The 27,607-nt window shown below is 37.7% G+C and overlaps 1 protein-coding gene across 10 annotated transcripts in view; it reads left to right on the top strand.

The window, feature by feature from the left end:
• Nucleotides 1-27,607, top strand: part of ST7 (suppression of tumorigenicity 7) — a 250,044-nt gene that overhangs the window by 139,741 nt on the left and 82,696 nt on the right. For 8 of the 10 annotated variants that reach the window (XR_012132173.1, XR_012132172.1, XR_012132174.1 and 5 more), the window contains exons 3-8: nucleotides 4,506-4,665; nucleotides 13,943-13,997; nucleotides 14,635-14,750; nucleotides 22,400-22,475; nucleotides 24,630-24,698; nucleotides 26,569-26,723. Coding sequence is in view for 7 of the 10 variants with exons in the window: in XM_037023506.2 (XP_036879401.1) it covers nucleotides 4,506-4,665; nucleotides 13,943-13,997; nucleotides 14,635-14,750; nucleotides 22,400-22,475; nucleotides 24,630-24,698; nucleotides 26,569-26,723 (631 nt within the window). In the remaining 3 variants the exon portion in view is untranslated. The remainder of the gene's footprint in view (nucleotides 1-4,505; nucleotides 4,666-13,942; nucleotides 13,998-14,634; nucleotides 14,751-22,399; nucleotides 22,476-24,629; nucleotides 24,699-26,568; nucleotides 26,724-27,607) is intronic. The other 2 variants (XM_037023508.2, XM_037023509.2) reach the window with 1 other exon arrangement.

Raw genomic sequence — 27,607 nt, 5'->3', positions numbered from 1 at the left:
GCTGGTGGGAATGTAAGCTAGTTCAACTGTTGTCTAAAGCAATATGGAGGTTCCTCAAAAAACGAAAAATAGAAATACCATTTGACTTAGGAATCCCACTCCTTGGAATTTACCCAAAGAATACAACTTCTCAGATTCAAAAAGGCATATGCACCCCTGTGTTTATTGCAGCACTTTTTACAATAGCCAAGATATGGAAGCAACCTAAGTGTCCATCTGTAGATGAATGGATAAAGAAGAAGTATATATATATACAATGGAATACGATTCGGCCATAAGAAAGAAACATTTGCAACCACATGGATGGAGCTGGAGGACATTATGCTCAGTGAAATAAGCCAGGCAGAGAAAGACAAGTGCCAAATGATTTCCCTCATTTGTGGAGTATAACAATGAAGCAAAACTGCAGGAACAAAATAGCAGCAGACTCAGAGACTCTAAGAATGAACTAGTGGTTACCAAAGGGATGGGTGTGGGAGGGCAGGTGGGGAGGGAGGGAGAAGGGGATTGAGCGGTATTATGTTTAGTACGCATGGTGTGAGGGAATCACGGGGAGAACGGTGTAGCACAGAGAAGGCACATAGTGAATCTGTGGCATCTTGCTGCACTGATGGACAGTGACTGCATTGGGGTGTGGGTGGAGACTTGATAATATGGGTAAATGTAGTAACCACATTGCTTTTTCATGTGAAACCTTCATAAGAGTGTATATCAATCATATTTTAATAATAAAAAAAGATGTGTCCCTCTATTCATTCATCCTCCCCTTTCCTCCTGTCTAAGAGCAAGAAATGGTGGTGACCTTTTCAAGGCAGGCTTGATGTGCTTCTTGAGCTCCTGGCATCATGCCTCCTGGTCACTTTACTCTTTTGTATCTTCAATTTCTCTCTTCCCCTTAGATTCAGCCTTCTCCCACATGTATGTGAAGATCTCTCTTTTTCATACCAAAATGAGCACAAAACCTTGCATTGGCCATGCTGTTATTTAGACTGTATCCCACTGAGTCACTGGGCCAGCCCTTATCATACATCCATTCAGCCTTCCAGTCTTCTATCCATCCGTCTATCCATCCATCCATCCATCCATCCATCCATCTATCCAACAATAACTGAGTGCATACTGTGATGTTATTTTATACATTAGATGAATGAGCCCCAGAGAATCAAGAGAACCAGTCAGGGTCACACCACTTGGTTATCATGAAGTGTGTTAGGATTTTTACCTTTCAGCGAGATGGTAAGAGTCATTGTTGAATTCCTAAACACCAAGTTCAATTGATGCTTTTTAGTTTTCATCTTGCTTGTTCTGTATAATCCTTAGGATGGAGCACAGGTAGGAAAAAAGCACTAGAGAGATTATGTTTTTAAGACTTAAATGCATAATTTATATTTTAATTTTATGGCTACTGTCAGATTAAAAAGAGTTTTATTCTGCCAGGGCAAGCCCGCTATACTACTAGCATGTCCAAGGCCTAATTTTAAAATCTAAATTTTCTTATGAGAGGTTAGCTATTTACATAGTAGGTTATACACCTGGGAGAAGATTCAAAATGACACCAAATATGTGTGCATTAAATAACAACATCTGCCCATTTGTATCTGCACAGCTTTTTAAAAATTCTGTGAGGAGCTGGCCCAAAGCCTGTCTTGTCTCAAGATAAGGGGCAGGTTGTTATGCGGAGATCAAATTAGAAGTCTTGGTTTGAAGTTTAAGAAGGCTTCAAGTCCTTTCCTATTTCCTTTTATTAGTTGAGCATACAATCTATATTGGATTTCTGCTCAGGGTACTGGGGACACTAGTATAAAGAAGGACCTTGATGGGTAAGAAGCCATCTACTGCTGTCGTAAGACCCTCCTTTCCCTCCACCAAGCAGGTGTGTGAATAACCCAGTCTTTAATGAAGTCTATTATTACTGCATTAGAAATACTGGTGGAAGTTTTGTCTACCACTATAATGCAGATATCCCATTAATATGAATCATTTATACCTCAAGATGAATTATCTGGTCACATTTGATAGACTGCTTCTGGATCGACTTCCATAGCTAAGAAAGTGCAGAAGGCCAGGGAAGTCAGAGGGTATTTGGAAGTGCAGATTTGAAAAGGGAAATAACAGGCTATATCTGTGGGTGTTTGTTTAAATGAGCAAGAGAGTTATAAAAAGATGTCTTGTTATAGGGCCCTGGTAAGATTAGTGGCCCAGAGCTGGAGCTTCAGGGTAAGCAACTACTTAGTTAGCTGTGTGTCTTTGATCAGCCCTCATTCCTCATTTCTAAATGGAGGCAGTACATGGTCCATTTACGTCCCTTTTGGTGCTGACGTTCTGTGATTTTGTTGGAGGAATTGAGAAATCTGAAGAGTCCCAGCATGTTTTTTGTGATCGGTATAGGCCATGCCAGGAGCAACCTGTGAGAGGCACTGTGGGTCTGTGGCGTAGACTGGTCGTGGCAGGGGCTGTATCTGTGCTCTGTGACCCTGGAACACAGCTCATGCTTGGTGTGGGGCCCTTCCTGCTGTGTGATTGAATGAATGGACTAAGGTCTGACAGATGCCCAGGCAGCATAGTATAGAGAAAGCAGAGCAAAGACTTGAGGCAAAGAAAGCCCTTTCCACAGTGACTGAGAGCCCCTGCTCTCAAAGAGAACTGTAACCGGTGTTCTGGGTCCTTTGGAGCCTCCCTCCTCTACCAATAAAGGCTAAAAGCCGTGCATCTGTTGAGGGCTTTGTTGGGTGGTTAGGACTAAGTGGTGAGCAGTAGCCATTCCAGAATGATTTCTAGGACTTTCAGCCACAGCTTAGTAACAGACAAGATGCTGTACTCACCTTAATTTCAGACTGGCCAAAAGAGGGGTGCGTCGTAGCAGTAGGTGAGTTTTGCTGCCCGGGGAAAGTGTACATCATCAGTGTAATAATGATACGTTTGCTGTTACTTTTGAGAACCAGATATGCAGCAGTCACTGAACTGGATCTTTATATGGGGTTTAAAACTAGGAGATTTACATGGGTGTGAAGATTGAGACACTTGAGGATAAGTGATAAATATGACTTCCACTTTATAGAAGGAGAAAGTGATGTTCAAATAGATTAAACAAGTTGCCTGAGATTAGAAGCTCTCTTCTGGATTCATGGTTCATAAACTGACCATTCTTGAACTTTCTTCCTTCTTCAAGCAAGATCTTTCATTCCTAGCATTCCACATGTTACAGACTAGGCCTGTCCCTTCTTAGCTTTCGTGTCATATTCTCCCCTGTCTGTCTAGTGAAATTACTTGAATGTCTTTACATGTGAAAATTCACACAGGTCAGAAGGGGCAACTCCTTGGAATTAATCAAGTTTTCTATTATAGGTTTGGAAACAGTTGATTTCATTGGAGTTCCTTCTGCTCACTCATAGACGTTCCTTCTGTCTTTCAAAGAAAGTTTTGATAGAGCAAAAGAGAAAAACACCAATTTTAAATAATAGTCCAAAATCCATTCCAGAGTAGATAACAAAATCTTGTTTTTATGAAATAAGTTCCACATTCTTTATTATATTATAAAAATACAGTGTAGTTATCCTATGAAACTGGGATATAGTTGATTCGTAAGTTTCTTCTGTGAAATGATTTGTGACTGCTTAAGGAACCAATGCCAAGTCAGGCAGGGAGGAGAAAAGCATGTGGGAGAGAGCGACTTGGAACAGGGCGGGAAAGCATTCACTGGAGGGGCAGGGGGGGCCCTAAGAGAAGGGCTGGGGACGGCACTCGCTTTCCCAGTGCCTAGGAGATCCTCCTTTCAGTCTCAACATGTGGGCATCATTGCCTCTTTCCTTCTATTGATGAAAATTATTTCTTTTCTCCTTTTCACTTCACAGTACCTAACTATTTGGTGAGCTTGTGAACTGGGAAACATTAATGGTATACAACAGATGCTTGTGTTTCTAGAGCATTTCTTAGCATTGGTGGGGCATTGCTGAGTTTCTCAGCACTTGGATGCCATCCATACATGGAATGAGATGCTTTCATTCTGTAAAACCAGCCTTTCTCGAAGGACATGCTTTTTTTTTTATGGAATTTCGCTTTCTTAAAAATATTATGCAAAGCTTTATCAGAATGTATAGTGCCAAGAATTGGACTATTTCATAACCTATACTTCTAAAACTGGCTTATTTGTATATATTTCTGGAATTGTCTTTCAGCTATGGTGATTTTGTTATCTGAATATTAGGGGAATTGGAGGAAAATAATATCAAGTAGCTTTTAATAGTTTTCTTTTATCTATGATTATATACAGATTTTTCTGAGAACCAGTATTAAGTAGAGAAAGCAACACTGAGAATTTTAAATGTAATTGGTGTTTTGATTTTATTAATCTCCTTAATATTTGGAATAAATGAACTCTTTTGCAATAAAAAATTGTATTTAAGGTAGATATAGCTAGCAAATGCAACATATTTCATGGACATTTGTACAGAGAAAGCTATAAACAGTAACAAGTACTATATAATCACACTATTGTTCTATCCTAGATATTTGAATGGTGGTATTTTCGCAAGTACGGAACATCGTTCATTGAACAAGTCTCAGTGAGCCACTTGCGCCCCCTTCTGGGAGGGGTTGACAACAACTCTTCCAACAATTCTAACTCCAGTAATGGGGACTCAGATTCCAACAGACAAAGCGTCTCAGGTATGGAAAATCCTTCAGTTTAAAACATTGTTTGCTTAATTTTACTAAATTATTATAATTATAAGACAGTAAGAATGTTTTTATTTAAAGATTAGACTTCAGAAAAAAATGGAGTTTATTTTCCCAACGGGTTGACAGCTTCTACCAGAGAAGTAGAGTATAAGCCTCCCGGGAAAAGGGAATGTTCATCTTGTTTAACTTTAGTTTTTCCTCCACTTGATGTAGTTAGTGATCATTTAGGCCAGTGTTCCCAGCCTGAGCTTCCAGCTCCTTGTCCTCAGCTTCTTTTACATCTTGAATGTATTGAATCTCTTCCATGCTAATTGCAGAACCTTATGTCTGACTAGTTCTGATCACATTGCTTCTCTGCTTAAAAGGCTTCATTGGTTCTCATTCCGCTAAAGATAAAGCCCAGATTCCATATTTCTTAGCACAGCATAGGCTGCTTCCACCCTGTGTTGCTGATCTTGGCTTTGTCACAGTCATTTTCATTTCTTGGACATGCAGTTTTTTCTCCTGACTCTATGTCTAGAACTCTCTCCCGAGTTTGCTCGTCTTTCACCACTCAACTCCAATGTTATCTCCTGGGAAGCCTTCTCTATAGGTTGTTCAGTATCTCTACATCTTTGCTTATTCATAATATTTTTATCTTTACCAACATCAAATCGTACTATACATTTTAAGCTTACTGCTCTGTTACAATATCTCTATCATTTTGCACAGTGTCTACCGTATCACAGAAACTCAGTGAATGAACAAATGAGCACATGTAAGGCCTATCATTTCTCCACTCATAAAAGAAAAAGGAAGAATATAATTTCCTAGCTTGGTCTCTTTATCAACTTAGTAAATATTTCCTGATGCCCCTAATCTGAACCTGGACTTGTCCAGGTTCTCACAAATTTTATGATTAAAAAAAAAGTTGTAAATCATTGTCCTCATAGAGTGCTCATGTCTATTGAAGGAGGCGAAGTGCTAAGTGTGCCGATTATATGAGGGAGACATAAAATGCTATGGAGAACAAAGGAGGGGTTCCTGACTCAAATGGGGGGAAGAAGTTCGCTTCTTGAGGGAGTGTGGACCAGTTCTGAGACTCGGAGGATGACGAGGAGGGAAAGAAAGAGCTGTGCTAGGTCTTTCGTCTTCCTCCTAGAATAAGTCAGTCCATATTTCGTGATTGTTGAGTCAGGTGATAAGCACCAAAGGACATTGTATATACATTTTATTCCTGATGTTGATGTGGTGCTCTTTCAATAGACCCTTTGTCAGCCAGCTAAGAGTTGCAATAGGCACCTCTGGGTGTACTTGATTTTATCCTAAATGGTACATGTGTAAGAGATGGCCCCACTCAGGTAGCAAACTTGTCTGAGACTTTGTAAACTTATCCACCTGGTGAAGAATCAGAAAGAGACCTGAGCAAAGTGAAGCACTGCTTTAACCAGCTACTCTAGTGAGTGTAGCACATTATTCTCATCAGGAATCTTGATCATTCAATCATCATATAAGCAGTTGTGGATAAACTGCCATCACTTTACATCTTCTTGAAGATCCTACAAATTAAATGTGCTCTTGTCTGATTCAAGTTACTGTAGTCTTGCAATGACACAGAACATTGTAGAGAATTAACAGATTGAAAATGGAAAGCAGCCTCATTTGAGACCATTCTTTATTGTGAATACATTTTTATTTTCATTAAAATACTCTTTCTACCTTATTTAAATTTCTTGATATCATTCCTTATTGCAATGAAGAGTCCATACTCTTCTTACTGTTGCTATTATTTAGCTCTCTTTGTGGATGCCTTTAGTAAGCATTATGCTTTGTATAAATCTTGATGCTATTCTTGGTGCCTTTACAGAAGCTTTTAAAGGGTGAACCTAGGTCCTTTATTAAAATATATTCAACAGTAATAACCATGGGGACTCCAGTTTTATGTGCACTGCATTTTTACCTAAGACTGAGCTTTTTAATATTATTATTAATTCAACTCCACTAGTAATTGCTGAATGTCTACAATTATGCATGCAGTATTTCTGTTCATTTCCTGTATAACAGATACAGCATTTATAATCTGATTTTATAACAATGTTCAAATGGTTACATTTAGGAAAGTGGAAATTACCATATCTGAATATATTTAGGGCTCAATCTGCCCTTTTCTCCTTGACTTTTGGGTTTCTACTATTTGCCTAACTTAGCTCAACAAGTATGTATGCTAGTATGGAAATCCAGATACCATGGAACTAATACCATTTTCCACTTTTCTTGTAGTGATTCTTATTTTTGAATAAGAAAAATATAAAAGTACATTGTGTCTATTGTTATCACTTTCTATTTCATAATCTGTTTTCAGCTAAATATAAAGGAAAAAGGTGCAAAACTGAGGTTAATCAATATATTTTCTTAAAATAGAGCAATTTGTTTTAAGTTCCTATTGCCTTAACAATAGTAAAGTGACTACTGCCTTAATAACAAATAAGTCAATCTACTGATTTTCTTGGAGTATCTTAAGTGTCATAGGATAGCTCTTTGCTGAATCTTACAAGAAATACAGCATGCCTAGCAAAGTTGCATGGACATTGGCAAAGGCAGTTTAATAGCACTGCTTATTTGAGAAAATTATTGAAAAAGCTCAAAATAAATAGAAAAATACCAGTTATAAACATTGGTCTATATGAAAACTCAGAGTGTAGTTCTTTCCTTACAGAATCATTTGTTTTCATTAAAAGCTGAAAGACCTGGCCTACTTAAAAACGATTTGGAGTGGGAGGAATTGGGAGCCAGAGGTTGGGAGTGTTACAGGGCAGATTGTTCATATATTGTTTAACTTTCGGATCTGTGCAAGGTGGCCAGAGTATAGACCCCCTCAAAGTTACAGTGATCTTTATCTGTGGACCAGAGGAAAAATGTAGTTAATGACACAGCTTCTTAATCTCGCCAGATTCCAGATTGTTTGGCTTAGGTTAACATTTATGAACATTTCACATTTCACTCGTTTTGATATACTTTGGAGCTAAATGGCTTTCTTGATAAACCCTGCTAATATATTCGCCATGTCACCGTGTTTCTTGTGACTGTTTCTTTACTCATCTTAGCTTATGAGCTGATGAGTCATGGGGATTTAAAACATTGCCAACTTCTCCCTGTCTTAGGGGAAGGGATTCTCAGAATGCAGTAACCTTCTGAATTTGGGTTTATGGGAACATCTGTTTGATAATTTGCCCTGTTCTCAAATAAGATGCCATAAAGACAAAGGTTTGCATCATTCACCTTCTTCAAAATATTTGGAGAAGTGCAAGGTGCTATATCACATGAGAAATATCCTTGCCAAAGTCAAGTTTAAATTCTCTGAGACACTTTAATTGCCTCTTACATAGAACTGGATCTTTAGACAAACTCTGGTTATAGTGATTCAGCTTCCAGTCACAAATCATCTCATTTTAATCTCTTTAATCTATACTAGATATACATCACATATGTATCATATATATTACATATATATATCACATATGTATCATATATATGTATATCTTTATATAAAACTTTTTATACGAATTTCACCTGGAATTCTAAAGTTCACTATATCACTAGAGGCAATTCAAGCACTGATTACATACAGGTAACAAATTAAAGAAAAGCAATGGAGGTGAAGAAATTCAGGTAGAGTGCAAAATATATCCTAAGAGATCCCCAAATTCTCCTGAAATGAGAGCAGATAATTTTCTCCATAGAAAGCCATGTAGTTCTAATAATAACCCACCCTCTTAGTGCCTGCTATCAGCTTCACATGTATGATCACCTTTAATCCTCACAATAACCCCATGGAGCAGGTGCTATTATTATTTCCATTTTATGGTTGAGGAAGCTGGGGTATAGCAAGGTGAAGCCATCTGCCTAAGGTCATATGACTGGTAAACTGGGCGGTCTAACTTCAGAGTCCAAGGTCTTAAGTACTAACTAAAAAGTTTAGACTAGACCCTCTGTGAGGTCTGAAAACTCAAGACTAATGTAATTATTAAACAATAAAATAAATAGTTTGATTAAAACCCTGTACTACCATACATGATATTACTTCTAAAGTGACATTGACCAAACTTACTTTAGAAACAGCTCAGAGGCAGGATTGCTGATAGTTGAGAGCTCAGGCTGAGGTCCAACAGATGCAGCCTTAGTCATGGCTCCATCACTTCAGCGTGTGACCTTGGGCAAGTCACTAAATCTTCCTTAGTATCTGAATTTGCACACATGGAATAACAGAAACATCTCCTTCATGGAATAGTTTGAGGATTAAAGGAGGCCATGCAGAAATATTAAGTCATAAGACAACCATTTGGCAGTGTCCTCCAGATGAACTAACTTTTCTATGAATATGGTGGGGAGGATGGCATATGGAGACACTGAGGGTTCATCTAGGCTTACTCCCTAGCTCAGCAACTCGCTTTTATGCCCAGGTCTTCAATGCTTGCATTTTGAATATGTTCCTCGGGAAAACTGCGAATTGCTACATGTCTAGGACCTTTGGTGTTGCTCTCTAATAGCCTCAATCAAGGGAAACTCAGTTTGTCCTTGCCAAAATCTGTGTATGTATTGAAAATGATTCTCCCAGTCAATACTTACTATATCTTTTGACATTTGTTGTCACTAAAATTTGTGTTGTAGTATAGATTATATTTCCAGTTGAATTTATCATCTGGTGAACATTTATTTAATAAACTCGTTTCACAATTTCTACATTATTTGGTAGAGCAGATTGACTTAGTTGAGACCAATGAAAAATGTGTAAGAGATACAATTAAAGGTTTAACCATTTTAGCAATATTCTTGAAGAAAGTAGTACACTGTCTTGAATAAAGCAGATCAATAAAGATGGTCTTAGGACTCATAATTATTTATGCCTTTTCTCATTCTGTACAAGAATTTGAGGGAGTAACATATTTGTTGACTTGAAAGCTACTTGAATGTTACTTTGTGCTTTTACTTCTAATTTTTTTCCAAAATAATTATTTCAAAAAGTTATGAAAACATCTAAAACTTAATTATTTAAAAAATGGAAATTTTGTTACCCTTAATGATTGCTTAAAATTGACCTGTATAATGTGGAGAATTGGGTAATAATTTCTGAGATATCAAAGCTGATATATATATATATATATATATGCAGAATCACATGTCAGAAATTGACTGGCTTAGAGTTAATCTTGATTTTTTTATTACATCTGATGAAATGTTGACTAGGGCCCTTGTCTGTTGTTCTTTGGAACTAAAATATTTAGAAGTATTATTAAGCAATGCCTAACATTTCCACAGAGGAGTTTTGAAAACTCTCTTTAGTGAAAATTTTAATTGATGAAGTCACAGCATTTTAAAAGTATGCTGTTGCAGGATCACAGGCATGTTGCATATAGTGGGTAATTGCTGGGCAGGTTGGACACCAGGCCTTTGTCTCATTTACTGTGAACCTTGGGGAAATTATGTAGCTTTTCTATGCTTTACTCTTGTGTAAAAGAGCCTACGGTATGTTCTTCACTGACTCATGTAAGGGAGATAGATGACTTGAGCTTTTAGCCCCTTTATAGAAAGGCTCAGTGAAAATCAAGCTTAGAGCTATGACAAAAGTTGCTGTCCCTGCTGTTTGTAATAATAATATTACCATCATTATTAGATTTTAGTTTCTGAGAAGAGGTGGTAACTTTTTAGCATCTGAAATCTGCCTAGGTAATGAAGTAGTAATTTATGTATTTGAAGGAGTAAGGATTCTATATCTTTTTTTTTTCTTTAGGAAAAAAAAGTTTTCAGAGTTTAGTTGGATGTAGAATATTTCCTTCCATGTGATTAAAAGCCCTATGCTTTGAGAGCCCTTTAGTTTTTCTGAGAATTAAGTTCTCTTTTTCTTTGAGGACTATAGCAAAGGGAAAGTCTGTGATTCTTTCAGTACATGTATTCCTTTTGTCAAGCTTCTTCAGTTAATGCCAGACAGCAGTTCAGTGCTCTTTTCATTTTTCTACCAAGGCTATTAGCTCCTCTAGGTCATACACTATGTCTTTTTTTGTAACCCTGGGCCTAGTGCAGGGACTAATGCATAATAGCCATTCTGTACCATGTGGCACACAGTCCCATAAGGGATGAGGTGGGCCTTCTAGAGGAGTAAATGAGAGTGAAAAGGCATGAAATAGACATGAAATACTACTCAAATGGGAAGTTTTGGTAGCAAATGGGGAGAGGGAAGACTGAAGAAAACACTGGAGCTTGATTTTAGAAGTCCTTGTTGGTAGGTAAGCATTATTTTTTATGTTCTTTGTCTCTACACAGAAACTTACCATCTTATTATGACAAAGGAGGGAATCTGTTCTGCAGACTTTGGGAACTAAACAAGCACTATTCCAATATTTACTGTTTTTCTTTCTCTTGAATTGCATCATCTCATGCATGCTGAGGTCTGAACATTTCTGTGAGCACCTGTGGGCTATCTTCTGTGGGCTGCTACAGATGGAACCATAGAGAGCATGTTTATTGTATTGGGGGCATATTTTTAAGTGAAGTATTAATGGATGTTAGCAAGCCCTTGGTGGAGTGCCAGTCACTTTTAGAGCTTCTAAAGAGCACTGCAATTGTTGATATGAATGGAGAATGGAAAATTTCTTTTGGAGGTGAAATTTTAATTCTGGTTTAAATAGGTAATTAATTCCTCAAAAGCACAAATAAGATAAGAAACTGAACCTCATGTGGAAAGACTTTTACCTTCTGGAGACCTAAGTGTAATTTCGTGACTTAAGTCTTCATATTCTAATATGTTTGGCATTTACAGCCTTTGTCCATATCATGAAAACCATCAGACAGTCTGGTATTTATGGGGTATGTTCCCTAGAGTGATTCCAGACTAAGAGAGTTTTTGTAGTAAAGATAAGATTAAGAGAGAGCAGTAAAGAAGAAATCAACATAGCTGTGACCTAATTTGAAGTGAAACTTTGACATGTGTTCATATTCAGCCTCTAGGCAGCTTATTTCTTAAAAGAAAATATACCTTTCCTGCATCCTAACTATGAAGGGTATAGCTAATGAAGGCATTTCGTATTTCTTCATCCCATTTCTTTTCCTTACTCAGACATTTTACATCTATTACAATTACTTAGATCCTCATTTATAAGTTTCATGGATAGCTGAAGAATCTGAGTACAGACCACATGTATGACACTAATGTTAACAATGATTTCTTTCAAAAAGTTCAGTTCTCTAATAGAAGTCATAAAAACACTATTTCAAAATGTTTGCAGCACCCCCTGCTGGTGGTATTGTGGCACTTCCTAGACACTGCTTAATAGTAACCATAGTAATTATATACACACCATTTCTCTTTAGAGTTATTTTTATGTAGAAATAATTTCATTTGCATCCAATATATAATAGAGTTGAAATTTTTATTGAAGGTAGTTTGCTTTATAATTTGTCAGTTGAATATTGGAATGGTGCTTATCCTTCCAGGCAATATAATAATGTCCTTGTTGGAGACAAGTTATTTGCCATAACCTTTCTACTAATATTTTAGTTGAAATTCAGAGATCTTAGAATGTCGCAGTTTTGTTGTAAATAACACCACCATAAGCATCCTTTGTCATAAATCTGTGTGCATGTTTGTTATATGCTAAAAACAAACCTTGCCATATTTTTGAAGCTTTAAGAAGAGCACTTGGAATCTTGGGAGATATCCTGTGAGGAGCAGGTGGGAGTGATGAGGACCTCAGAGTTGTAATAGTCCCACAACAGCAGTCAGGGGTGTTTGGCTCACCAGTGTGATTCAGGCATTACTGACCTCTCTAAGGGGCTTTGTATGTGGAAAAAAAGTAATTATTTAAGGAAACATAATTTTCTAGTTAGTGCCATATGAAGTGAGACCCATTGAATTTCAGTTTCTTAAGAACTAAATTGAAAGGTCCCAAATGACAAGTTAAGCTAAGTGACAAAATTAAGGCCCTTGTTTGTAACCATTGAGCAGATTTTAAATGGGATCCTGCTCTAATTTAAAGATAGGTTTATCTTTAAATAAAAATGTGTCTTCCAGTTATGTGTACTGGAAGTACATTCACTATTTTAACACAAATTTATTGAAATTACAGAAAGTGTTCCCATGGTGCTTTATGTTATTTGTTTTCATGCTGTGTTGTAACTGGTGGTTTAGGTTTAGTGTCATAAATGGATGTTATCCCCCCCCACTGGGTGCTCAGTGCTCATTGGATGGGTGGGTGGGTGGGAGGATGTAACAGGACTGAGGGTAGGATCTTAATGAATCATCCATGGCCTTTAATATTCTTTTGATTTCTGTAATAATTGCTCACTTTTGTGTGTATATGTCTTTGGGTGTGTTTTTTGGCTGACTACACACATGGATGTTCTAAGTACTATTAACTGATTTTATTTTCTAATAAAACATTATTCATCCAAAGAAATGTAGTATTCTGAATCAGTAGAAAGTCTTAATCATAGGCTGTTTTAAAAGAATTGTAGCTTATTAGTCACACACTTACTATAACACAGTCTTCAAAGCTAATGATTGGCTTCTCTGAGTTAAAGTCCTGTGGTTCTAAATTTCTGTGGTCTTTGTGTAACAAAGATGCATGATCTATTAGTACATGTTAGCATTATGGTATTAGTATGATGATTAATACATGTAGCTGCATAAATAAACAATATTAAATACTTTAAAATAATTTGTTTTCATAGCATTTTTCCCTGCAGTAGTAGTAACTTTATTAATTTTCTTATCGTTCCTTTATGGCAATGTAAAAGCAATTAGGTGAATTATCAGGAAATCAAGTATTGACATGGACCCTAATTAAAATATAAGGCTCTTTGCATATTATACTCTTGAACTGAAGTTTAGCTTGTCATATATAAAGTTATTGTGAGACATAGTTTAGACTAACAGAAAATATTTTTTTATCTACCTATACCTTCTACTTTAATTTTTGAAGTAAATTCAAAGAATCTGCTTAGACCTTTTGAAATGACTATAGATGTTATGAACTAGCTGATTTTGCGTGTACCTTGATTTAGCAAATAAGGAAACTTGGACTCAGAGAGATTAGGCGTAACTTTCCAAGGTCCTGCTGCCTGGGCTGTGTTTCCTGATTAACCACGCAGAGTTTTTCCATGTTGCTTCCTATGGAGAAGATAGAGAATAAAGTTATCTTATCAAATGGCCAGGAAGGGTGTTTTGCTGAATTAATTAGCTTGTAGTGTCTCTGAACTATGTGTAACATTTTCATATTTCTCTTTGTTGCAGAATGCAAAGTATGGCGAAATCCACTTAATTTATTTAGGGGTGCTGAATATAATCGGTAAGCATTTTGACAGCTTGGGAAACAAATAGGTCTAGTTCAGAGAGCAAAGACAGCAGCAAATGTTTTAGCTGGTTCATGTAGGGGTCATTGTAACAGTGTTTAGTGCTTCATTTTTTGATACTATCCTCTAATGTTTTGAGTTTTCTGTTTTATAAATACTGTAGCATTGGAACTGGGATAATGTACAAAAGTGTGTCGTTTTTAGAAATTTTCTGTTAGTTACTGTTTTCATCATATATTATAAATCAAAATATTTTGAAGCTTACATGGAATGTGGTTATAAAGATGTCACAGAAGTTATGTTGGAATTTAATTTCACTTAGTAATTGCAAATCAGAATTTTCAACGTTTTTGGAAAATGCCTATTCATAATACTAATTAGGGAAGGTTTTCATTGCCTAGTGCCAGTAAAATTTTGAGGCAAAATAGAGGGGAAAATGTTTGCTTCTTACTTATTGATATACTTCTTAAATGGAGAGTAGGATGATTTTTTAAAAAATATTTTTTTATTCATTGGCAAAGCTGTTTTAGTACTCAGTTAATAGGTTATAGTTCAACTGCCATGCAGCTTAATATTTTGTAGATCTTGCTTTATATTCTCAAAAGTGTCTGACCATGTTATTTCCCTTTACAGGTATACCTGGGTGACAGGACGAGAGCCTCTGACTTACTATGACATGAATCTCTCTGCCCAGGACCACCAGACATTCTTTACTTGTGACTCAGACCATCTGCGACCCGCAGATGCAAGTATGGAAAAATCCTTTAGATAGCTGCTGAGTGGGAGGGCTTTTTCTTCTAAGTATCAAAGTTACTACGTTTAGAATTTTTTTTTGTTATCATTAATCTACAATTACATGAGGAACATTATGTTTACTAGACTCTCCCCTACACCAAGTTCCCCCCACATACCCCATTAGTCACTGTCCATCAGCTTAGTAAGATGCTGTAAAATCACTACTTGTCTTCTCTGTGTTGCACAGCCCTCCCCGTACCCACCCTGCCCACGTTATACATGCTAATTGTAAGGCCCCCTTTCTTCTTCCCCCCACCTTCTCCCTCCCTTCCCACCCATCCTCCCCGGTCCCTTTCCCTTTGGTAACTGTTAGTCCTTTCTTGGGTTCTGTGATTCTACTGCTGTTTTGTTCCTTCAGTTTTTCCTTTGTTCTTATATTCCACATATGAGTGAAATCATTTCGTACTTGTCTTTCTCCACCTGGCTTATTTCACTGAGCATAATACCCTCTAGTTGCATCCATGTTCTTGCAAATGGTAGGATTTGTTTTCTTCTTATGGCTGAATAATATTCCATTGTGTATATGTACCACATCTTCTTTATCCATTCATCTACTGATGGACACTTAGGTTGCTTCCATTTATTGGCTATTGTAAATAGTGCTGTAATAAACATAGGGGTGCATCTGTCTTTTTCAAATTGGGCTGCTGCATTCTTAGGGTAAATTCCTAGAAGTGGGATTCCTGGGTCAAATGGTATTTCTATTTTGAGCTTTTTGAGGAACCTCCATACTGCTTTCCACAATGGTGGAAAGGGTTCCCCTTTCTACACAACTTTGCCAACATTTGTTGTTGTCTGTCTTTTGGATGGTAGCCATCCTTACTGGTGTGAGGTGATATCTCATTGTGGTTTTAATTTGCATTTCTCTGATGACTAGCAATGTGGAGCATCTTTTCATGTGTCTGTTGGCCATCTGAATTTCTTTTTTGGAGAAGTTTCTGTTCAGCTCCTCTGCCCATTTTTTAATTAGACTGTTCGCTTTTTGTTTGTTGAGGTGCATGAGCCCTTTATATATTTTGGATGTCAGCCCTTTATCATATCTGTCATTTATGAATATATTCTCCCATTCTGTAGGATACCTTTTTGTTCTACTGATGGTATCCTTTGCTGTACAGAAACTTTTCAGCTTGATATAGTCCCACTTGTTCATTTTTTGCTTTTGTTTCCCTTGTCCGGGGAGATATGTTCATGAAGAAGTCGCTCATGTTTATGTCCAAGAGATTTTTGGCCTATGTTTTTTTCTAAGAGTTTTATGGTTTCATGGCTTACATTCAGGACTTTGATCCATTTCGAATTTACTTTTGTGTATGGGGTTAGACAATGATCCAGTTTCATTCTCTTACATGTAGCTGTCCAGTTTTGCCAACACCAGCTGTTGAAGAGGCTGTCATTTCCGCATTGTATGTCCATGGCTCCTTTATCATATATTAATTGACCATATATATTTGGGTTAATGTCTGGAGACTCTATTCTGTTCCACTGGTTTGTGACTCTGTTCTTGTGCCAGTACCAAAGTGTCTTGATTACTGTGGCTTTACAGTAGAGCTTGAAGTTGGGGAGTGAGATCCCCCCCACCCACTTCATTCTTCCTTCTCAGAATTGCTTTGGCCATTTGGATCTTTGGTGGTTCCATATGAATTTTATAACTATTTGTTCCAGTTCGTTGAAGAATGTTGTTGGTAATTTGATAAGGATTGCATTAAATCTGTAGATTGCTTTGTGCAGGATGGCCATTTTGACAATATTAATTCTTCCTAGCCAAGAGCATGGGATGAGTTTCCATTTGTTAGTGTCCTCTTTAATTTCTCTTAAGAATGTCTTGTAGTTTTTGGGGTATAGGTCTTTCACTTCCTTGGTTAGGTTTATTCCTAGGTATTTTATTCTTTTTGATGCAATTGTGAATGGAATTGTTTTCCTGATTTCTCTTTCTATTGGTTCATTGTTAGTGTATAGGAAAGCTACAGATTTCTGTGTGTTAATTTTGTATCCTGCAACTTTGCTGTATTCCAATATCAGTTCTAGTAGTTTTGGAATGAAGTCTTTAGTGTTTTTTATGTACAATATCATGTCATCTGCAAATAGTGACAGTTTAACTTCTTTATTGATCTGGATTCCTTGTATTTCTTTGTTTTGTCTAATTGCCATGGCTAGGACCTCCAATACTATGTTGAATAACAGTGGGGAGAGTGGGCATCCCTGTCTTGTTCCCGATCTTAGAGGAAAAGCTTTCAGCTTCTCGCTGTTCAGTATGATGTTGGCTGTGGGCTTTTCATATATGGCCTTTATTATGTTGAGGTACTTGCCCTCTGTACTCATTTTGCTGAGAGTTTTTATCATGAATGGATGTTGAATTTTGTCGAATGCTTTTTCAGCATCTCTGGAGATGATCATTTGATTTTTGTCCTTCTTTTTGTTGATGTGGTGGACGATGTTGATGGATTTTCAAATGTTGTACCATCCTTGCATCCCTGAGATGAATCCCACTTGGTCATGGTGTATGATCCTCTTGATGTACTTTTGAATTCAGTTTGCTAATATTTTGTTGAGTATTTTTGCATCTGTGTTCATCAGGGATATTGGTCTGTAATTTTCTTTTTTGGTGGGGTATTTGCCTAGTTTTGGTATTAGGGTGATGCTGGCTTCATAGAATGAGTCTGGAAGTATTCCCTCTTCTATTTTTTGGAAAACTTTAAGGTGAATGGGTATTATGTCTTCTCTGTATGTCTGATAAAACTCTGCGGTAAATCCATCTGGCCCGGGAGTTTTGCTCTTGGGTAGTTTTTTGATTACCAATGCAATTTCTTTGCTGGTAATTGGTCTGTTTAGATTTTCTGTTTCTTCCTTGGTCAGTCTTGGAAGGTTGTATTTTTCTAGGAAATTGTCCATTTCTTCTAGGTTTTCCAGCTTTTTAGCATATAGTTTTTTTGTAGTATTCTCTAATAATTCTTTGTATTTCTGTGGGGTCCATCGTGATTTTTCCTTTCTTGTTTCTGATTCTGTTGATGTGTGTAGATTCTCTTTTTCTTTTTCTAAGTCTTGCTAGGGGCTTACCTATTTTGTTTATTTTCTCAAAAAACCAGCTCTGGTTTCGTTGATTTTTTTCTATTGTTTTATTCTTCTCAATTTTATTTATTTCTTCTCTGATCTTTATTATGTCCCTCCTTCTGCTGACTTTAGGCCTCATTTGTTCTTCTTTTTCCAATTTCAATAATTGTGACTTTAGACTATTCCTTTGGGATTGTTCTTCCTTCTTTAAATATGCCTGGATTGCTATATACTTTCCTCTTAAGACTGCTTTCGCTGCGTCGCACAGAAGTTGGGGCTTTGTGTTGTTGTCATCATTTGTTTCCATATATTGTTTGATCTCTATTTTGATGTGGTTGTTGAACCATTGATTATTTAGGAGCATGTTGTTAAGCCTCCATGTGTTTGTGAGCCTTTTTGTTTTCTTTGTACAATTTATTTCTAGTTTTATCCTTTTGTGGTCTGAGAAGTTGGTTGGTAGAATTTCAATCTTTTTGAATTTACTGAGGCTCTTTTTGTGGCCTAGTCTGTGGTCTATTCTGGAGAATGTTCCATGTGCACTTGAGAAGAATGTGTATCCTGTTGCTTTTGGGTGTAGAGTTCTATAGATGTATTAGGTCCATCTGTTCTAGTGTGTTGTTCAGTGCCTCTGTGTCCTTACTTATTTTCTGTCTGGTGGATCTGTCCTTTGGATTGAGTGGTGTGTTGAAGTCTCCTAAAATAAATGCATTGCATTCTATTTCCTCTTTTAATTCTGTTAGTATTTGTTTCACTTTTGTTGGTGCTCCTGTGTTGAGTGCATATATATTTATAATGGTTATATCCTCTTGTTAGATTGACCCCTTTGTCATTATATGATGTCCTTCTTTATCTCTTGTGACTTTCTTTGTTTTGACATCTATTTTGTCTGATACTAGTACTGTAACACCTGCTTTTTTCTCCTTGTTGTTTGCATGAAATATCTTTTTCCATCCCTTGACTTTTAGTCTGTGCATGTCTTTGGGTTTGAGGTGAGTCTCTTGTAAGCAGCATATAGATGGTTCTTGCTTTTTTATCCATTCCATTACTCTGTGTCTTTGATTGGTGCTTTCATTCCATTTACATTTAGGGTGATTATTGAAAGATATGTACTTATTGCCATTCTAGTCTTTAGGTTCATGGTTACCAAAGGTTCAAGGTTAGCTTCTTTACTATCTTACTGTCTAACTTAACTCACTTACTGAGCTATTATAAACACAGTCTGATGATTCTTTATTTTTCTCCTTTCTTATTCCTCCTCTTCCATTCTTTGTATGTTTTTTGTTTTTTTTTTTTGATTCTCTTTTGTTTTTCCTTTGACTGCTTTTGTGGGTAGTTGATTTTATTTTTTGCCTTTAGTTAGTATTTGATTGTTCCGCTTTCTTTGCTGTGATTTTATTTTCTCTGGTGACATGTGTGTAGCCTTAGGAGTGCTTCCATCTAGCGCAGTCCCTCTAGAATACCCTGTAGAGGTGGTTTGTGGGAGGCAAATTCTCTGAACTTTTGCTTGTCTGGGAATTGTTTAATCCCTTCTTCATATTTAAATGATAATCGTGCTGGATACAGTATCCTTGGTTCAAGGCCCTTCTGTTTCATTGCATTAAATATATCATGCCATACTCTTCTGGCCTGTAAGGTTTCTGTTGAGAAGTCTGATGATAACCTGATGGGTTTTCCTTTGGAGGTGACCTTTTTTCTCTCTCTGGCTGCCTTTAAAACTCTGTCCTTGTCCTTGATCTTTGCCATTTTAATTATTATGTGTCTTAGTGTTGTCCTCTTAGGGTTCCTTGTGTTTGGAGTTCTGTGTGCTTCCGTGGTCTGAGAGGCTATCTCCTCCCCCAGTTTGGGGAAGTTTTCAGCAATTATTTCTTCAAAGATGCTTTCTGTCCCTTTTTCTCTCTCTTCTTCTTCTGGCACCCCTATAATGCGGATATTGTTCCATTTCAATTGGTCACAGAGTTCTCTTAATATTCTTTCATTCCTGGAGATCCTTTTGTCTCTCTCTCTCTCTGTGTCAGCTTCTCTGCATTCATGTTCTCTGATTTCTGTTCCATTAATGGCCTCTTGCATCTCATCCATTCTGCTTTTAAGTCCTTCCAGAGATTGTTTTATTTATGTATTCTCCCTCCTTAGCTCTTGCATATTTCTCTGCAAGTCCATCCCCATGGTTATGATCTTTATTTTGAATTCCTTTTCAGGAAGATTGGTTAAATCTATCTCCCCAGATTCCCTCTCTGGGGAGGATGTCTGGGTTAGTCTGGTCTGTATCAAATTCTCCTGCCTTTTCATGGTGCTAGAGGTAGTCATAGGCAGTTGGTGCTGTGTCAACTGGGGGAACCAAGTCCCTTTCCACTTGCTTCTGGCCTTCCTTTCCTGGGAGAACAGCGACCCCTAGCGGCTGGTGCTGGGCAGCTGCATGCAGATGGAGTCTCTGATTCTTGCCTGGAGTAAGCTCCGTGCAGTTGCTGTGGGCCTGACCACTTTGAGGCTGCTGCTGTGCTATGGCAGGGCTGTGCCGGAGGGGGAACAGGCGGGAGGCTGTTTATCGCCATGAGGGGCCTCAGAGCTGCCCTGCTGCCCTGGAGGTTAGGGTGCCTGGAGTTCCCCAGGATTCCCAGCTGCTGGGCTGAGTGTGCCAGGATGCTTCTGTCCAGCGGTGAGGCCCCTGTCCCTTTAAGACTTTCAAAAAGCACTCGCTTTTCCTTTGTCCCAGGGGCACTGGCTGCAGGGACCCGCTTGCAGGTTTTACTGTTCCATTTCCCTAGTATCCAGCACACCATGCACTGTGTCTGTGCTCCTGGTGTGGATGGCTGGGGCTGGGTATTTAGCAGTCCTGGGCTCCCTCTCCCTCCCCGCTTTGACTCCTCTCCTCCTGCCAGGAGCTGGGGTGAGGGGTGTGGGCGTGCTCAGGTCCCGCCAGGCCGTGGCTTGTCTCTTACCCCCTTCACAAGGCGCTGCGTTCTCACAGGTATAGATGTAGCCTGGCTGCTGTACTGTATCTTCTGGTTTCTCTTTTAGGAATAGTTGTATTTGTTGTATTTCAAAAATATATATGTTTTTGGGAGGAGATTTCCGCTGTCCTACTCATGCCGCCCTCTTGGCACCTCCCTCTCTTTAGAATTTTAATACTCAAAAAAGGCTTTTCCACAATGATGTTTTGATGTCGAAAGGAGTCCCTTAATCATGATATAAAATGTTATTTTTAAAAATACACCAGACTTGGATGTGTGTTTTTTGAAGAAGTATAGATCTTCTATGAAGCAAGTTAAATCTGTGATTGACATAGCTTGAAGGGTCCTTTCCCCTTGATCATATTCTAGTTGGAAATTAGTACTCAGTGAATCCAAATGATTAAAATTATAGTGATTCCTATGTGTATTTATAGGTTCACTAACATTTATAGGCATGGCCTTGGCTACTGGAATCCGTATTTGTTTTTCCATCCTAGAAAAGACTTTGTTCAGTATGCATTTCACATTGCTTGAGTTCCAAATAATCCTACTAATATTTTTTATACCAAATTAAATAGTTGAAAAAAAAATTTACAGAAGAGAGTAGTTACGTGCTCCTAAGAAATTAACTTAAAAGGTAATATTTATAAAACAAATTAAATAAGAAGATTGTTGGTCTTTTCTAAGAAGGTACTCTTTGCCATGGTGGAACACCATAGTATAATAAATATCCCAACCATTGAGCTTCCCACAGTATATTCACAAACTGCTCTGGTATATAAAAACTAAGTTTGTGGCAAACTTTGGGAACACATGTTAAGCAAAAGTCTAAAGCACTTTTAAAAAATATTTTTCAATTGAAGTAAAGTTGATATAAAATATTATATTGATTTCAAGGATTCAACATTCTGATTTGACAGTTATCTACATTATTAAGTGCTCACCTCAACTAGTGTAGTGACTGTCTGCCAACATAGAAAGATGTTGTAAGGCTATTGATGATATTCTCTATGCTGTACTTTTATCCCATGACTAATTTGTATTATGATTGAGATTTTGTGCCTCTTTATCCCCTTGAAGACTTCTTTTCTGATCCAACTCATAATTCTTCAAATGGTTTTAAAATGTTCTAATATCCAGAACTTCTAGCAAGTGTTTGGGAACATGACCAATAGAAATTATGTTGTGTCAGATGGGAGAGATTAGTAACAATGTCATCTCAAAATATGTAAAATAATATGTATTCTCTAACAACAAATGACATTAATGAGCAAAAGAAAAATCTCTGTTAGAGTGCCTTTTCTTTTCTTGATTAAGAACTCTTAATCAAGATTAAGCTTCTAAGATTAAAGACTATGCATTAGTCTCTAAGATGTAGATCTGTAGTTTGGTAAGTTCAGGAAAGGTTTGATACAGTAATTGAAGGACAATGGAAGAGCTAATTAGGGTGTATTTGTGTGACTTTGGCGATTTGGGCTGATCCACTTGGTAAGTGAAATATTCTCTAGAAATTCAAACTAAAAGCCATTGATTTAGCTATTGTCTTGTTTTTAGTCTTCCTAATTATTTGTATTGATTGGTTTGCTTTTTTTCTCTTATTTCTAAAATAGTAATGCAGAAAGCCTGGAGAGAGAGAAACCCCCAAGCCAGGATTTCAGCAGCTCATGAAGCCTTAGAGATAAATGAGTAAGTATGAGAGAGTCTTGCTCTTAAAAAGGAAGTCTCATCCTTTTCTAAATGTATTCAGTTGCTCTTGATGGTTTATATTAAACTATGCCTTTGAACTTGAGGATTATTTGGGGGGGTATTAATTTATAAAAAAATATTTGTGTGTGTGGAGAGCATCCATTTGAAGGTGGTTTTAATTTTAGAGAGCAATTCAGTGGCTTTGTTTTGAACCTCAATTAAATCCTTCAAGGGCTGTCTGTGAGATGTGAGAACATAAAATAAATACATGATTAAAATATATCAACAGGGAAATTTTTCCAGATGTAGAATGCTCATCTATGCCATCACATTTCTAGGTAGAACCTCTGCTAGTGGGGAAAACATAATAAAAATATAAAGTGAAAAATTACACTTTAAAAACATTTAAAGATCAAGACAAAGATAAGAGGAAGAGATGCTGTCCTTAGTGTTGTTAAACATTCTATGCATAACCGAGAAAGGCTGGGGAATCTCTTTTGAAGATTTCAGAAAATGAGAAAGATTCTTAAAGGTGGAGTCATATAAGCTCAGGGTTGGCAGAGACCTTAAAGGTCATTTAGCTCAGCCACCCATCTGGTGCTTGAATCACCTCAACAGTCTCCCTGCCAAGTGGTCATTGTTAAACTATTTTATGACTTTTCTGAAGAAGGATACAGAATCTTCTTCAGAGGTCTTAGAAAAAAAGATTCACTTGAGAATTGGAAATCCTGCTGTTGTGACCAGTTGATCTATTTGGTTTCTGATTCTGTCATGCAACATATTTATTTTACAGTTCCTTGTCATCTACTAATTTGCTATGCCTGCCTTCTGTGTATCATCCATGTTTCTGATAAAAATATCAAGATCAGGGATAGAACACTGGGATATGACATATAGAAACCACCCTCCAATGGTTTCTTGACTCATCACCCTTTGATATTGTTCAGCCAATCACTAAACCACCCCACTATGCTGTGATTCAGCCTGTATTTCTGCATTTTGATCTGAAGAATGCCAGTTGTAGCTATGGATCTTTAATATATGGTAAAACTGTTAGAGTAAATTAAGCTAGCACAACCTGATCTATTTATTCTTAGTGAATTAAGCTAGCTTCTAGGGTTCACTACTTTACTTTTAAAATGCTTGGAGACCATCCCTTTAATAATCCATTAGAATATCTTTCTAAATCACTGTTCTGTAGTTTGGGAAGTCTGCCTTCTTCCCCTTTTTGAACATTTTTACTACATTTGTCATCTCATCTTCTAGTACCTCTCCATTCTTTGTTATTCCCGACCTATCTACAGAGAGCAATTCTGTGGCCTGCCTGCAAGGACTGTTGGCTTCTTGGGATTTGCTCATCCCAGTATAGTAATTCATTTAGAATAGATCAGTTGTTTTCTGTCTTACATCTTTCTGCCCATTTTAGAGTTTAATTTCTTCTCCCTTTTTTCAGCCTGACAATCATTCTCCTTGACAGAGAAGCTGGGAACAAAATAGGAGTTAGAGAGCTTTGCTTTCTCTTTATTATCTGCTGCTACTAACTATAAACTTTCCTTGTTTTGGTATTGTTGTTGTGTTGTTTGTCTTTTTTGCTTAATTTTGTGATGGTTTTGTAGAAATGAGGGGAGGGTGATAGCGCCTTAAACAACTTTAAAAACAGGGAATAAATGGTTGTGTGTAGCATTTTGTTTGTTTTGTCTTTATTTTGTTTTGCAAGCATCAGTCAATTTGGAGTTTCAGCTCTCCTGATAGTATTCTTACAAGCTCATTCCACTCTCTTATGGTCCTTCATTACATGCCCTCTTTGCATCATTTTTTACATGTCTTTTAAAAATCTGACCTTGAGAGAGATCTCTATGCAGCCATATTAGTTACTTAATTGTCCCCCTCTCCCCACCACCCTGAGAGTATCATTTCTTCCTGAGAGTATCATTTGTGATTGCAGATACAGTTGGACATTTAGAAGCTGCCCAATCCTTTAAACCATTTTTCCTTCTGAGTCTCATGCCATTGAATCATGCCTCTTTTCTTTGAATTTTTTGAAGTCCACTTTACCCTCTTTGATTATCCTGAACTCCAAAAATGACATAGTGACTCTCTCTGAATGTTCCTATCAATTTTCATTTCACCAACTATTTTTTTCTTCTTGGTCAGAATTAGGTCCAGAGTTGAAGTTCCCCTAATTGCTTCCTCTACCATCTGGGAGATAAAATTGTTACCCAAGTAAGTCAAGAACCTGTCGGGTGCCCTACTTCTAACCAAGTGAGACTTCTTCTAGCAGATATCTGGATGGTTGACACCCCCATCACCATACTTCTTGCTTCTGTGTGTGTATTGTGTTGTGACAAGGACGCATCACCTATTTCTTCCATCCAGCTGGCAGTCTGTTCTGCATTCCCCAACCATTAGCACTTCTATTGTTCTTTTCCTTCTCCTTCACTCACAAGCTCTTAGCATGTTTCTACCCAAACTCATGAGTTTCTACCCAAACATAGATGTATGTTTTCTTGGCCAGTAGTGCTACTCTGCCTCTCCTCCTAAGAATACTATTTGAAATATAAATAAAGCAGCAAGCTTGCCCCAACCTGTCTTGAGTTCCCAGCCCACCAACTATAATCTTAGAGCGAATTCCTCTGACCCTGTGTCTGCCACACAGTGTTAGTCTTGATTTCACTTCATTGCCTTTGACCTGTATTTGTATGCTGGCATCTGAAGCTTAAGTATCGCTTTCTGATGCCTATCCCAGTTACTTCCTCAAGTGAGGCACTGGGCAGTTTCAGCATCATTGTTGTTCTTTCTAAGCCATTTATCTACTGCCCTCCATATGGGTTTTGAGCTTTTTTCTGGGCATTTTTCTCCCTATCTTACCACATTCAGTTTAAAGCCCCATTGATCAGTCCTGCCTGAAATTAGAGGGATTGGCTGAAGAATTTACAAGAGCCTGCCTCAATGCAAAGGTTAACGAGTAACCCCAAACCTCACAGTAGTGGTAAGCTCAGCCTCCTTTTCCTAGCTGCTGTTGCAGCTTATGAGTAGCAAAAGCACCATTTGGTTTCACTTTCTGTTTCTCTCTTGTGGTCTGATGGAGGTTCTGATAAGTAGAGAGATAACCACAAGAGAGTCAGGGGAGAAGAAGGAAAGTAAAGGGGTCTGTGCACATCAGGGCCTGTGTGGTCTGCCCTGCTCACCATTTCCCTGTTACATTACCTTTCTTTGGCACTTGGGCTGTTCTTACATGATGTGGAAGGTTTAGTTTCCGAGAATTCCCCTTGTTCATTAGTTTGTGGCTTATGCCTTTTGGCTTCCTACCTTAGAGGTTGTTGAAGGATTAAATGAGATGATACATGTTAAGTGCCTTGTACAGTACTTAATATATACTGAGCAACAGCTGATAGCTATTATTATCAAAGGCATGAGATTTAATGCTTGTTAGCTGCTGAGGCTGAATTAAATTTTGAGCTCTTCAGAAATAACACGACCTGTAGGTTCTACCAGTGTTCTTCTCTGAGATAGAAAATCGGTGCCAACTAACGAGATGTTGAAGCACTGTTTTTTCAGTGAGGAATTTACTTGATTTAATGAATTTCTTTTCTGAAGAAATCCTTAAAGAGAATCTATGTTTAGTAATTATCTCTAATTTTGACTGTTGGAAGAAGGTGTTTAATAACAGTTATTATCATCACCATTGTTAGTTGGCATTTTTTGAGCATGTGACACATGCTGGCTACTGTACTGAGCACTTTACATGCATCACCTTATTTAACTTTCACAACAACATGGTGAACAAATAAATTCCACGTTGTTCTCCATCAGGGAGGCAGAGTAATAACTTGCCCAAAGCAACACACTAATAAGGGGCCAAGTCCCTATGTGAGCTCCACGCTCCTAACAACACACATCCTACCTCTCAAACTAAAATACAGACCTTTCTTTTGTACCATTATTTTGTGTCAACAGCTACAAACAGGGGTGCATGAACCAGTTGGCCCCTCTGCATGTATTGGCATAACTCCTTGCCCTTCTGCATGTACTCCTACAGCTGTTACCATGTCCTTGGGTTTGGAATTGATGAGGCTATTATCTGAATGGACAGGTGTGCAACTGCTTATATTCTCTTGGCTGAAGAGGAGGCCACAACCATTGCTGAAGCAGAGAAGCTGTTTAAGCAGGCCCTGAAGGCTGGAGACGGCTGTTACCGGCGCTCTCAGCAGTTACAGCATCACGGGTCCCAGTATGAAGCCCAACATCGTAAGGTTTCCTCCAGGTTGAAGGGGTGGGGGATGGTCAGAATCGTAACATGATCCACCAGAGCAAATATGATTCTCCTAGATGAAAATAAATACTGGCCTTTGGCTTCCATTGTTTTTACTAATTTTATTCCTTCCCATAAGAGCATAGTACATAATCTATAGCTTCATTACTGTTCACATTATTGTTCAGATTCTCTTTCCTGCCCGTAGATTCCTAACTCCAGACATAAATAGTAATAGCCTTTAGTGGTAACCTTTTTTCTCCCCCAAATTCTTACATATTTCCGTTTATTAATTTCTTCTCTGCCCATAGTAAGTTCTGGTTGGGAACTTGGACTTAAATTTATGTGACTGTTACCAACGTTTCATCTTATGATTCTTCTACAGCATAGGCTGAAATAGGACAACAAAGAAAATAAGTTATTGGTAATTGTCTCAGTATTTAGCTTTTATTTAGGAAGCACTAGTGATGTCACTAGTGTTAGGGCTTCCAGAAACAAAGAGCCATGAGTTTCTAATTATTTATCTTTTTACATTAAAAATAGTGCCTTCTTTTATTTAAGATAGCTCTTTAAAATAAGACCTTTCACTTCAGAATACTGAACTGAGAGTCAGTGATATCCTGGGATGTTAGGGGAATGGTATAAAAGCAAGACAACAAAATCATTTCTAGAATTCCCTGAGCCCCTTGATGTCAGTCTGTTGGTTGTTTCAAGCAGAAATGTAGAGATCCTTGTGAGAGGGAGAGTTTTCATCATCCCACCAAACTTTGGGGTTGTTTTCTTAAGGTAGAATTTCTTTCACCTCATTTCTCCCTCCTATATCTTGGAGAGTAGGAGTGTATCTCCTTCATATTTGAGATTATAAAGTTAAATTTTAGTG

This window comes from Manis javanica, chromosome 6 (genome assembly GCF_040802235.1).
Source record: "Manis javanica isolate MJ-LG chromosome 6, MJ_LKY, whole genome shotgun sequence".
Taxonomy (NCBI): Eukaryota; Metazoa; Chordata; class Mammalia; order Pholidota; family Manidae; genus Manis; species Manis javanica.
This window is presented reverse-complemented; position numbering and strand designations above follow the sequence as displayed.